Consider the following 14,666-nt stretch of genomic DNA (forward strand, 5'->3'; position numbering starts at 1 on the left):
CTTTGCTTATTAAAAAAAAAACTAAAATAGTAACATTGCTCTTACCCCCATTTGACCTCAAAATAAAAGCTTTGGAAACTGTGTCATCAACTCATGACACCTGTTATCACGCAATATTCTTAACTAGAGGAATGCAACTCTAAAACAAATATTTGGATAAAATAAAGGGGAAAAAATACAGCTCTTAATGAAAATATATAGTGTTTCTCTTGCTGTTATGTCTTTACATAAATATAAGAAGTATAAATAGGCTAGCACTGGAATTTTAACAATATTATAACCTGAAAAAACTATAAAATGCAATAATCTGGATTCAAAGTCCTCTCTAAAAAAGTGTTTAATGATTTTAAGCCATATTGTCAGAAAATTTATTGTTCTGGTTTGGTTTGGTGGCTTTTTGGTAGTGGGGGAGGTGCCCCAGGAGTGGCTCCGGTAAGACCTGAGAAGGTCCCCTTATGCCAAAACCAGCCAAGGAGCCATGACAGGGACAATAGATGCGCCTCAGCCATTAACATAAAAAGAACTGAGTTAACACCTGAGCAGAGATGCATTAGGGGAGAAGACCTGTGCTGGAGGAGGGGAGTGGTGCTGGTGGTTGGTGAGGAAGAAGGGGAAGAAGGTGCCCAAGCAGAAGTTTCCCCGCAACCCATGGTGAGATGACAGGCTGTCCCCCTGCCCTCGTGGAGGAATGTGGTGGAACATTCTCTGAAGGCACCAGGAGGGGTGAACTTGGCCAGTAGATCTGGATTTTGTGGCCAGAGGATTTGCTGCCTGTGGACTCTGATTATGCAGCTTTGGAAGACCCCAGTGCCAGGGGAGCTTGTTCCTGAAGGAGCCTGTGACTCTGTGGGAAGCTCAGGCTGGAGCAGCTCCAGACCTCATGGGAAGGACTCATGAAGGAGAGGTTCGTGGACGACTCTCTCCCATGGGAGGGACCCCGTGGGGAAGCAGGGAAGGACTGTAAGGAGTCCTTCTTCCTGAGGAGGAAGGAGCTGCAGGAATCACAAACCTGTGAACTGACTCTAAACCCCATCCCCTGTCCCCCTGTGCTGCTGGGGTAAGGAGGGAGAGAAACTGGGAACAAAGTTATTTGGGCCCGGGAAGAAGGGAGGGGTGGGGTAACACATGCAAGCCCTGCTCTTTGTGTTGTCTGTGTCCTGTGTGTGTTTGATTAGTGTGAAATTAAATTATTATTTTTTCCCCAAGTTCAGTCTGTTTTGCCTGGGACCTTAATCGGTGAAGAACCCTCCTTGTCCTTTGTCGTGACCCATGAGCTTTGTCCTCCTCATCCCAGTGTGTGTGTGTGGGGGGAGTTGAGTGAGCGGCCATGTGGCCGGTTCTTCGTTGTCGTGCTGGGCCCAAACCTCAACACTTAAAAGTTTCATTCTATGACATTTCTCTTTATTTGGCTCTTAGTTGTCTAAGCGGCTTAGGAGATTTCATTATTATTGAGTGAAAAATGTAACTTACTTCATCCTAGAACCTGAGCTCCTCACCTATCCAGAAACACAGTCAGATCTGAAAACCACAGCTCGATGAGCACCTGATAGCGAAACATTAGAAAACAACACACTCACCAGTTGCTTGTGCCTTTTGGTAGAAGGAGTATTGGAGGGGGAAGAGCTGGCACTCAGAGCTTCTTCAATATCTAAGTTCAACTGTTCCAGCTTCTTCATAAGACATGACATAGAGTCTGACCATTCAGATCCTTTTTCTGGCTGGGTCTAAAAGAAATCAAACATTCATGAAGTCTTAAAACATTCAGGCTTTTGTGACTTAAAGACACTCATCTGGTCACATAATATCGAGAGACACATGTTCCCTTCAGAGGGGCTAGTATTATCTCTGTAGGGATTCTTTTGAAACAGAGAAAATTAAATATCTTTAGTTTTCCAAATCTTTATTTAGAAGAAATTCTTTATTGTGAGGTTGGTGAGACACTGGAACAGGTTGCCCAGGGAAGTTGTGGATGCCCCATCCCAGGATGTGTTCAAAGCCAGGTTGAATGGGTCTCTGAGCAACTTGATCTAGAGAAAGATATCCCAGCCAATGTAGGGGGACTAAAACTAGATGATCTTTAAAGTCCCTTCCAACCCAAACAATTCTATGATTCTATGAATTTCCCAAGTCTTTATAACCTTCAAGTACTTTTCCTGAGATGTTGTCACAAGTGCTATGCTGTATTTCAACTCTGTAGCTATTAAAATTATTTAAACAGATACTGTGATTGCTTCTCATTGTCTTCCCAACCACTTTGAAGTAAAATGTAAGATGTTCCACAGAAAGGATCAAGACAGTCCTCATGTTGAATCCCTTCTGAGAAAGTTGATCTTACATAGGAAATGTGCAAACTGATACATGTCTACAACACTCTTTTGGAAACAAATGACAAGTTATACATTTTCCTGTCATTATGCTTCCTCACATACTGATCTTCTCAATACTGCAGAATGCTCAAAAAACTCAACAAGGACAAAACATGCAAACCAACCCAAACTACAGCAATAATGAATGTAGAAAGTCTGTCAAAATCTGATACGAAAGTTCTATTTCTCAACACAGTTAAAGTTAAGAAAAAGGAGGTCTATGAATGCATTCTTAGTTACAGTGGTATCAATTCTGAGACAACAAATACACAGGGAAATGAGTAAAATGTGTTTGATTTCCATGAGTTATGGAAAAATCGTACTGCTAGGTAACAAATATTGAAGATTACATTAGTTTGGATTTTTGAGTTCAGTAAAAAGAGGAGCTATTTAACAGTCCATTCTCTGTTCCATGACAGAAAAGTGTATTTCAAGGGCTGGAGAGTTGCCTCTAGTGTAGCATTTTCCACAGAAAACACAAATATGAAAATTCATGAAGACTTTAAGAAAGGCTTTAAAATATTTCTAAGACACTCTAACTGCACATACCAATATACAAGATAGTGTGTTTCAATAAAAAAAAAAAAAAAAACTACTCCATTTATAGGGAAACACTTTGCCACTATGTCAACAAAAATTTACATACTGGAACCATACTTCCAGCATTCACTGACACTCTGCAATACATCTCTGTGAGCCAAATCCCCTTATTTTTTTATATTTCTCATTATACTGTAACAGAATTCAAACAATTTCTTAAAAATACAAGTCCTAAGGAGTTTCCCATAACTATAACTCTTCTAGCTTTCTCCATTCAGTTTTGCTTTTTTTAAGGTCAGTAAGACTCTATATTGTGTCTATTAAGGGGATGAGGAAAAAGATGGGTTTTCATTATTCTTCAAGATAAAGCCAAATGGGCCTAGTTAACAAATGCCATTCATTAACTGGAAATTTGGCACAAAAGAACCATTTGGAACAAATGCTGATTGGCTATGTATTTCTAAGGTTGCCTGAAATTCCTGCTGAACAGCAAAAACATGATGCTACTTACATTCAAAAATATACAGCCTGCACAGTAGGACTTCTAACCAGTGAATAAATTCTGCCTAATCCATTCATGAGGAACACAGCTCCCCAGTGTTCAGCCCTAGTAACTAGCTTGGACCCTACCAAAGTGCTCTGAAGAGCTGAGTATCAGTGTATCCTGCCCATAGCAACTGCAGAGGCAGTAGGGTCAGACCATCTATGGAAGCTTTTGTGTCTTGCCCTTCAGGAGCAAAAAAAATCTCACTCTAAATTATCTGAGAATCACGGCCTGCTTTATTCAGTGCTTTTCCCATAAAAAGTTGTACAGGGAGGACTGTCAAGGTCTCTTTGTTGGTACAGCAGACATTCAGCAATGCATAGGAATGCAGTTATCTTTTGAAGAACCTGAAAAGCTCAGAGGCACAAATGCATTACAGGAACACATTCTGTATGTTACCTTGGAATATAAACTCATTGAATGACTTAGGTTGGAAGCCCTTAAGATCACTGAGTCCAACCATGAACCTAGCAATGCCACTCCACCACTGAACCATGTCCCTAAACATCACAACTACACATGTTTTAAATACCTCCAGGGATGGCGACTCAACTACTTCCCTGGGCAGCCTTTTCCAATGTTTGACAACCCTTTTGGTATTTTTCCTAGTATCCAATCTAAACCTCCCCTGGTGCAGCTTGCAGCCACTTCCTCTCCTTCTGTCCTAGACAGATGAGCAGTAGTATAAAGTGAGACCAGAGAATCTGTTGCTGGACAGATTTTTCAAAGTAGAGCAACTTCGTCTATGAAGATCATGTCACACAATAGGCAGGAGAATGACATATTTGCCTTGAAAGTGAACTTCTTTGGGCTTCTCTAGTCCTATATACTCAGGTTAGGCAAGACAATTAAAATATAATAAAATAGAAGTACCATCCTCTGTGATAAATATAAAATTAAGTGGTGTGCACTTTCTTAAAGCAGTTACAAATGCAGCTACTATGCTTCAGATAGTTATTGTAGATGAAGAACTAAGCCAATGATTTAATATTTACTAAGACACATTTAGCAGTCAGCCAAACATAAAATGTAGGTGTAGCTAGCTACTCTGTACAGCAACCACAACTTGGTTTAGTACAGCAAGCCTAATGTTTTTGTTATATGTACACATTCATAATCAGATTCTTTGTTCACTTACATAGCTGAAACTTCACTACTACCAATAACAAATCACAGAGGTAAAACAGGGTGCAAGATTATGGTCCATCACCTATAAAATTTCTTGGTTTTTTTCCTTAGACTGAGAAGTAAATACATTCCAGACATTTAACTAATTGTGCCTTTTGGACCAAATGTTTCTACCCCGTTTTTCAGCTTTCAAGTCCTTCACTAATCTTATTCAGCAAAAAACATCTGTGATAAAAGGCATATTTGTTTCAATGTTTTGCTCATGAAGCTTATTGCAATAGGCAAGATAGCTGCCAGCAAATCTATATTTAAACTGAAAAAATGTGGCAAATATTAACAACTCCATGTAGAACACTGAGAGGTCAGGGTTAACCTCACTGCCAGACCTCATCCTATATGGGAAGCTGAAAGGCTTCCAAGTGAAGGGTTATGAGAAAATTACACAACCCTAAATTTATCTGAAAACTTGTGGCTTGCACTTCAGAAACCTTCAATAGGTCCAACTGTTCTGATAATTAATGTATTGTACAAATTTGAGTGATAAATAACCTCCAAATACAAAAAACCCCAAACCAAACAACCAAAACCCAAAGCAATTTAAATATCCTCTCTAATATTAAATCAGTTCAGATAAATTCATCTCTGATGCACAGCCTAGATCCACAAAGAATGATTTTGTGGAACTATTTCAAAGGCCAAATATCATATTTTGCTCATGCTGTCCTGATGGGGCTCCTCATTTCTGAAAAGAAGCTCTATGTAAAATAAGGTCTCTCAGCCACTGGTGGCTTTCCCTACAGGGGATAGGGGAGGAAGCCAGATTGGTTCCTTATACAACATAATTCCAAATAGAAGAAAGTATTTAGAATCCAAAGGACTCTTTTATTCTTAACATAGATTTCTGTGTGCCTTCAGTATTGAGGATAAAATATTGCAAAGGGAGATTCCCTCATATCACACTATAGTGTTGCTTAAGTATTGATAGATGGACAACTAACTTGTGGCATCTTTGTCCTGGATGGCAGATAATGTAAACTCTGCAGTTAGAAGCCTTTCCACTTCTAAGAACTGTACTGTTATCCATCTGAAATGATCAAGGAAGTTCCCTTCAGTCTCTCAAGTCAGCGAGCAAAACCATGCACATAGCTAGCTTGCTAGGAAAGAGAAAGCTCTGCAGGGATGTTGCATAAACTTCAGAACAATCTGGATCCTTCTGATCCCTAAAATAATGGAAGTATGCACCTAAGATGGTCTATTAGGACCTTGGTAGCTTTCCCAAAGAAAAGGAATTACAAAATTTAAGAGAAATACTAATCTAAAGATAGTGTTGATTTAATGGGTTTTAAAGGTAATATTTCCCCAGGATGTACGGTTTTCCCCTAAATCTATGATATTTACACTTCTTAAATATGTCTGCGTATGGAGCTTTGTTTTTCCTTCCTGTCCAGTCGCTTCTCCTTTGCACTTTCCTGCCTGAGGGTGGGCTGCTCCAAGCTACTGATGGCTTCAAGCAGGTTTTCAGACGTGACACAAGCCATAACTGCATCAATCTGAAAAAACCTAAGTGTTTGAAGATCCAGAGTGAATTAAACTGATTTTTAAAGACACTTAAGGCTGTTTCTGGCTTTTTGCCATTTTCCCTTATAGTGCCACCACATAACTGACTTCATCTTTTTTCACTAAGCTTAACTGCATTTCTATAACCTACATGTTTGCATTTTAGTAAACCACCAGATATGTCTTTGAGGATGAATACAGTACAATGCAGAAAAAATACAGACATGCTAAAGTCAAGACACAGAATGGTAAGTATATACTCTTGGGGATTTTCAGGATTAACAGGTGCACGACATGGGAGAAAAGATGGTACCAGGAGAAAATAACAGAACCCAACTCTTACCTCATTTCACAGATTTGGCTATTTGACAAAGGCAAACTCATACCAACTCAGAAATAGAATAATTACTTCGTACAACAGCTTTTAATCTCTAAGAGATTGAATTGACCAATTTGGCTTTTAATTTGCAATCAACACATTGATTTTGCATAATGATAACATCCATCACAAAAAAAAAGAAAATAAAATCCTTAAGTCCCATCTCTCTTTCAGGGGTTCCTGCATCTATTCTTAAGCACCATTGCTCTAAGCTAGGCAGGACAGGAGCTCTGGTACCAATGGAGTCTTCCAAACATTAGTTTATGGAAGTATTTCCCATGAAGAAACCTGAGCTAATTTCTGGGATGGAAGGCCATAAGCTGTATCAGTTTGGTGCTTCACTGAAGACAAGAGAGAGAAACTGAAAGGGGGAAAAAAAGGAATTTAGTTGAAGAAAATGTGTGGGGCAAAGTGCTTTAGAAAACAATTGCACACTACTGCAGAAGTCTTAAGGTGCAGTAGCCCATTATCCCAGATGGCTTAGTATGAAAACTCTGTTGCACGTTTGTTTTCTACTAAAAGCAACTAGTTTCACATTTTACTTCTTATTTAAAAAAAAAATAAAACAACAACTTACAATGGCATGTAGTTGGTTTTAACATCAAATTGTAATTTGGATTTTCTCCAGTGATTTAAAAAACCCGTTTTTACTTTCCCAGTTCACAATGCCTGCAGCAATTCCTCACCTTCTAACAAATTACGATGTCATGAAACACCAAATTTCATAAACAGGCTGTCTGACAAGCCTGTGCTGCCGACACGTGCTACAGAACTGGCAACCAAATGGCCAGACAAGCTGTCTTAATTGACAGCTGCTTCTATTTGAGCACATGAATTATCCTCCTGGGTTATTCCATCTTCACCTGCTTCAGAGCTCATGCCAGCTCATAATTTATCTATTCTACCATTCTGTCCACCTTGTGAGGTGGAGGGAGTGAACTGCACTTCTTGTGTCCCGAACACCTGCTCTAAGCAGTCGTCAAATTTCACAGAATCACAGAATCTCAGGGGTTGGAAGGGACCTCAAAAGATCATCTAGTCCAACTCCCCTGCCAGAGCAGGATCACCTAGAGGACATCACACAGGAACACATCCAGGTGGGTTTTGAATGTCTCCAGAGAAGGAGACTCCACAACCTCTCTGGGCAGCCTGTTCCAGTGCTCTGTCAACTGCTCTGATGCCATTCATTTGCATTTGATTTGGCACCATCTGCAGCAGTGGTTGTATCTGCACATCACAGTTGTCACAAATGTCAAAACAGTTTAAACACATAGGTATTAAGACACATTTAACTTTCACTTCATCAAAAATTACTAACTTCAAAATACAGTAACTCTTACTGTGACTACCTTGAAAAATGTAGCCTGTGCCTGTGTACAGCAGGGTATCTTCCTGCAGTGCTTGTTGACCAAGCAATGCTGTGTTTCAGACTGGGTTTCACAAAAGCATGAGGGGTCTCATGCCACTAAATCCACAAAAAGTTACAAACTGGAATAGGTAACTTGCAGCTCCTCCTCCCCAAAGTGTTTATTTGCACCTAAAAAGTACATTTTGAGATAGGAATAGAAACTGGAATAGAATCTGCTTACTATCACTTTAATACTGGGTACAAATAGCTGTGCAAGAAATTCTTCCTCTCCTTCTTGCCAGAGAGGACACAAGCATGAAAATCTGCTTTATCAGTTATTGCACCTACTGTGAGGCAAAGATGGATGAATTTTGCAAGTTTTATCCAGCAACTATTCTCTACAAAATACAGAAACACTTTTGTAAGACTAGGGTATTGGTCTTCCCAGTTCTACAAACAGGACTTAATCCCGAGGCTATGTATCTGTTTTCATCACACACAGTTTACCTTATTTGTCCAGCAAATCTTATTTTTGCACAGACAAAGCTACAAGAGAACCTATGCCCATAATTTCTTACCATAAGAAATTATTCTGGAAGGTAAGGACACTAGACCTTGAAACAACTGTGAAAGCTGAATTAGCTTCATTACATTAAAGAAAACAGTAATACAGCACCTTTTTGTTTATAAAGAGAGCAGCAGCCACCATTGCATTCTGTGGAAACCTTCATCCATAGGGTCTATGTCTAAAGTGACTCAGAATGATCAGTCCCACCTATGTGCTGCCTCCCAATCAAGGTCAGCTTCAAGTGAAGTGTCAAGCTCTTAGTCTTACAATGCACTGTAAAATTTTGACAGGAAAAAAGCAAGTAGGAGGTATGAAATTAAGCAAACAGCCCAGAAAATAAAAAAAAAACCCCTACTTTATCAATGCTTGAGTAGCCTAATAACCAGTCTCAGATAATGCTCAGTAGCTGATGCTTAAATAAAGGATGTGAGAACTGGGCAACAATACCCTGGTATTTTACACAGGATGCCTTCCCAGTTTTCAGTACCACAAGCTGCAAATTGTATCACAGCATTAAGCAGCAAACTGAACAGGACTTTCATGTCAAGCAACTAAATTCTGTGTCCTAGATTATTTTGGATTTAATCCAAACATTAAAAATTCAGTGCAGTTCTGGACAAATTCTCAAATCAGAGCCAACAAAAGCATGACAAGGGCAACTCTTCAAGTCATTGCCACTTAAGACATTCATGCTAAAACACCACAAGGTCCACGGCTCCTTCTGAAACCTCCCTTTTCTGTTGAACATGCGCATAGGCTAATGAAGGTCCAACTTACTCAGGAAGCAGCACACTGTTCGGAATTTGTCTATGATAGTCTAAATGCTAAACCATTATAGCAAATAAATACTCTAGTCTGATCTAAGTCTTCTAACACATAAATGCAAACCAGGTCATGTTGCATCTTAATACAAGTAGTGAGGAAAAAAAATATATTCTTCAAAGAGTGAGCAACTCCTACCTTTGCAGCTTCCAAATGCTATCAAAATGTAAAGCTCCAATGCTGTGCCTGTATGGTACATAGAGCCCTCCTTATACTATACTACTGAAAGAAGAAAACTGTCAGCATGCTTGCTTCTTTCCCACCGGGTCCTTGTTCTTTATCTGTTCTATGTGGAAATGAGAACGTATTTCTTCTATATGGAAAGTGATTTTCATATAAAAGAATGTAGGGAAGACAAACACCCATGTGGAGCCCACAGAGGCCTCCACTGGTGCCATGACTCTGCTGGACACAAATGAGTTTGTAGTAAACTTCATCCCTACTGGCTGTAACAAAGAAAAACAAGAGTGTCTGGTGCAAACCAGTGAGTTTGCCTGGAGATTAGTTAACTTAAAAGGAACACTGGGAGAGTTAAATCTGCCTGATGACCAGTAGTGAAAAGTAACATGGAAACAGTAACAGCAGATAAAAGGACTAGTGATAGGATGATACCATAAAAAATCATTTCACGATCCGTTTAACACTCAGGAGGTCCCAGACACAAACCCTATAAAGGGCAAATCAAAGCTCAGGGAAAAGCCTTCAAAAGCCCTAAAGAAAAGTTCACCTGTTGCAATGAGTTCAATAGGAGCAGGGCCGAGTAATGACACGACAATCAATATGGTCTTACATATGGTTCTCATTTATTGTTAGTTTGGTTGCTACTTACATACTTTAAGTTTTTGTCCACGCAGCTGTGCATGCAGACAGATACCTTATTTAATTGGCTAAGCATACCTGTTCATGCGGCAGGCTCCGTTTTGCTATTGGTTATGACTTTATGCATTACAAGCACTATTTAGTTACATTCTGCAGTTTTCACATCCATCTGCACATCCTTGGATGCCCAACCAAGATAAATTTCCTCAGTCTCCCAAGGCTAAAGACAACCCTTGTTGCAAACAAGAACAATTGCTAGCTTCATACTTTGCTGCTACAGCAAGGATTGTCAGGCCCTCCCAGGCTCTTGAAATCATGACCCGGCTGTATCAAAAATGCCTCCACATTCACCAGTAGGCTCATCTGCAGCATAAATCACTGGAGCCTCAAGAGAGCAAGTACTGGTGCCTTACTCTCACTGGTGGACCGAGAACAAAGTCATCTGTGTGGTGTGCCCCTGTTTGGAGCAGGGGAAGCACTACTCCACCCTGAGCAAGAGGAGCCAACACGGGTGTCGGGACGCATCTGTAGACAGCACTTCACTGTGAGTGGTCATCAGTCTGACCTGTGTTTGTTTCACTTGTTACTACAACAGCTGAAATAAGGTCCTGCTTAGTATTAATAAAATGGTAACTAAAATCAGTAAAGCATTAATCTCATTTAATATAGCAGCTGAATTAAGCAAGGATTTGTCTGCTTCCTCAGCATACCCACCCATACTACTCAGTTAACTGTCAGAGTACACCCTGATGAAAGTTGGTGCACAGTGGGTGGGTGAAGGGCATGAAAGATACCAAGAGCTGCAAATCAATCCCTGCAAGCCTGCGGCAGGGCTGCCCTGCCAAGCTAGCACACCAGGTGAGTCATTTTTCTAAAAGTATCAGTGTCAACATTTCCTTGAAGAACTCAGGCACAGATTCTGAAAATTAAGACTGAGAGGGATAAAGACAGGTCTAGGAGTACCTAGCAAATTTCTAAATGTAAATATAGAACCTGTCTTGAGATTACAAGTGCCAGCATACTTTAGAAATAAACAAAAGATACAAGTCTGTTTAAGTAACTATAAGCTTATTTTTTTTTTCCTGAATTACCAATGTACTTATGTACCTAATTTTCAGTTAATTTAAATTTTTAAAATTCATGTATAAAGAATTTTCAAGAAAACTGGTAAAAGAGATTGTCTCCATGTATCATGGAACTTCAGCTACTCACTATTTTCTAAGTCATCCAGTGATTCTTTGGCACCTTAATTATACACAAAAGCATAACCCACAAAAACCCTATTAATAAGTATGAAACTGGTAAAACTACTGCAATACTATAATCATATTTACAACAAACTGCCAAAAAACCCTAACACCCCACAGCACAGGATAAAAAGGATACTCTTTCCAAGATTCACAAGCATTCATGGAGTTCTGTTAAATCTGACATTGTTCCCTGCCCAAAAGTTCTAGGAACCTACTATTGAGAATAAATCTTAACATTAGCAATCTGTGTTTAACAGAAATCTGAAATTAATGGAGAAAATAAAGTGAAAGGCACCTTCTGGAATTATAGAGTACTCAAGGACAAAGAGGAGAAAGCTTGGCAGAAGGCAAGACATTTTTGGTGGCTAAAAATAGGTGGCGATGGGGAAAAGGATGGAACATGAAATATCAAAGAACACAAAACCAGCAGATAATTGAAATAATACAAACCTTTAAAATTATATCCTGAACTCATTCTCACCAAGCTAACAATAATGGAGGGCATTAATCTCAGTCCCAGAAAAGTAATTAGGCACGATTCTCAGATCTTCACTGGAAGTTTGATACCCAAGTACTCAGGTCTAACAACTAAGCTTCACTATTATTCAAAAACAAGTCAAATGCAATCTATGGATTTGCTGTGAGTTAAGGATTTATTGATATAGTTAAATGCATTTTTTTCAAATCCCTGACTCTACTAAATGACTCCTGAAACCCTTGAAACTTTTAGAGTAACACAAATGAGTTACATAGATCCTATTGCTAACTTTATTTCAAAAACTTATGTAACATGTTTTTCTTCAATAAATGCAACCTATAATTGCCTAAACATTCCTATACTATTTCACATTACTTAACTTCATGCCCAGTTATGTTTATCTGTTAAACTAAAACAACAAAGAACATATATGCAAAGTTATTTGTATATGTGTCCAAACGCCTGGGCCATTTCCCCATATTATACCAGTATTATTCCAATATAATTCCACCTGGGGAGAAAAACACCATCTACCAATATAGATTAGGGGTTGACCTGCTAGAAAGCAGCCCAATGGAGAAGGACTTTGAGGTTCTGGTGAACAAGTTATCCATGGGATAGCAATGTGCCCCTGGTGGCCAAGAGAGCCAATAGTATCTTGGGATGTATTAAGAACAGTGTGGCCAGCAGGTCAAGGGAGGTTCTCCTCCCCCTGTACTCTGCCCTCATAAGACCACATCTAGAGTATTGTGTCCAGTTCTGGGCTCCCCAGTTGAAGAGGGACAGGGATATGCTGGAAAGAGTCCAACGGAGGACTACCAGGATGATTAAGGGACCGGAACATTTTTCTTATGAGGAAAAGCTAAGAGATCTGGGGTTGTTTAGTCCTGAGAAGACTGAGAGAGGACCTTATTAATGTCTACAAATATCTGAAGCGTGGATGTCACAAATGGGCCAGTCTCTTTTCAGTGGTGCCCTGTGATAGAACGGGAAAAGGCACCAAGTTGCAACACAGGAAGTTCCACCTGAACACGAGTTTTACTGGGAGGGTGATGGAGCATGGAACAGGCTGCCCAGAGGTTGTGGAGTCTCCTCCTCTGGAGACTTTCAAGACCCATCTGGATGCAGTCCTGTGTGATCTGCGCTAGGTGTTCCTGCTGCAGCGTGGGGGTTGAACTCGATGCAGGGGTCCCTTCCAACCCCTATGATTCCATGATTGATAAGCCATAGAATCATAGAATGGTTAAGGTTAGAAGGGACCTTAAAGATCATCAACTTTCAACCTCCCTGCTGTAACAGGGACACCTCACACTAGACCAGGCTGCACAAAGCCCCATCCAACCTGTCCTTAAACACCTCCAGGGAGGGGGCTTCCACAACCTCCCTGGGCAACCTGTTCCAGTGCCTTACAACCCTCATGGTGAAGTATTTCTTTCTGTTGTTCCTGTAGATCACAGACCTACAAGTCTTTAAACACCTAAGTATAGCCACACTAAATGGAAGGCAGCATGTGCTTTTAACTTATGTTTACTTTATAACAAGCACATTAATACCACATCCAAGTTAGAGAGAAACCTTTTGAAACAGCAGCACTCACAGCAACAGAGAACTTCCCTGGGAGTCTGGACAGAAAAAACATCAAGTAAAAGGCACCAAAAAGGCTTTTTCCTCAAAAAAAACCCCCAAAAAAACAGTAGAGAAAGAACAGTTTTTCTCCACTTCAGGCTAAAAAGCAATTTTCTAACATTATGATCCCCCTGACTTCACCCAGATGCCTCCAATATTTAGCCCCAATTATTATTTGTTCGGCAGAACGTTTTGTATTTTAAAAATAAACAACAACAGTTGCAAAAAACAATAATTTAAAAACAAGTGATGCTTTCCCCACCCTTCACTTGAGGAAGCTTTGTTTCACCAGAAGTGAGACGTGCTGCCTCCACCCCCCTCTGCCGAGCGGCAGGGCAGGAGGAGCCGGCGGCCCCGCAGGGCAGCGGGCAGGCCGGGCCGCTCCCGGCACGCCATGGCCCGGCCCCGGCCCCGGGCCGAGGCACAGGCCGGCACGTCCCGCCACGCGGGGCCGGGGGAGGGCGAGTTCCGCACACAGGCCGCAGAAGACGCGGCCCTTCCCGCCGCTGCTCTCCCGGCCGTTTGCCACACGCGGCCGTGAGGCAGCCGCCAGCGCCCCGCCCCGCCCCGCCGCGCTCCGAGCGGCCCCGGGGAGGAGCAGCAGCCCCGGCAGCTGCTGCTGGAGAGGAGCCGGGGCAGAGGGGGCGGAGGGGCGGCTGCGGGTCCCGGGGCGGCTGCGGGTCCCGGGGCGGCTGCGGGTCCCGGGGCGGCTGCGGGTCCCGGGGCGCCACGTCCCCGCTCCCCCCTCCCGCCGGCCATGGCGGCGCAGCGCGGCCCCCCCCCACCCCCGCAGGAGCCGGCGCGCGCTGGGGGCGGGCGGGGCCCGGTCTCGGCCAGCGCCCCGAGCTGCGCGCGCAGCCGCGCCCGCTCCCCCTGCCCGCCCCCGCCGCAGCGCGCGCGCGCCGCTGTGACGCCCTGGCGGGCGGGGCCGGAGGGGGGGAGGGGGCGGGGCCGGGACCGGCGGCTGGCGGGGCGGCAGCGCCACCTGGCGGGCAGCGCCGCGCGGCCGCGTCCCGAGGGCGCCCCCTAATGGCGCGGGCGGGAAAGGCGGCCCCGCCGCCCGCGGGGCTGCGCGGGGCTGCGCGGGGGGGTGATCCCGCCGCGCCTCGCCGGCTGCCCCCCGCGTCCCGCCCCGGCGGCCGCGGGCCGGGGGTTCACTCCCTCAGGCTCTGTGAGGAGAATCGCCGTGCCGGCTTCGCTGCGCTCCGCGAGGAGCCTTTCCCCCAGAGGGCGAGGGTGAG

General features: G+C 42.7%; 1 protein-coding gene across 2 annotated transcripts in view; it reads right to left on the reverse strand.

Annotated features, from left to right (window-relative positions):
* STARD13 (StAR related lipid transfer domain containing 13) overlaps positions 1 to 14,666 on the reverse strand; it is a 303,125-nt gene that overhangs the window by 220,403 nt on the left and 68,056 nt on the right. For both annotated transcript variants that reach the window (XM_051630188.1, XM_051630178.1), the window contains exon 3: positions 1,578 to 1,724. In XM_051630188.1, coding sequence (XP_051486148.1) covers positions 1,578 to 1,724 — 147 coding nt within the window. The remainder of the gene's footprint in view (positions 1 to 1,577; positions 1,725 to 14,666) is intronic.

This window comes from Apus apus, chromosome 1, assembly GCF_020740795.1.
Source record: "Apus apus isolate bApuApu2 chromosome 1, bApuApu2.pri.cur, whole genome shotgun sequence".
NCBI classification, from domain to species: domain Eukaryota; kingdom Metazoa; phylum Chordata; class Aves; order Apodiformes; family Apodidae; genus Apus; species Apus apus.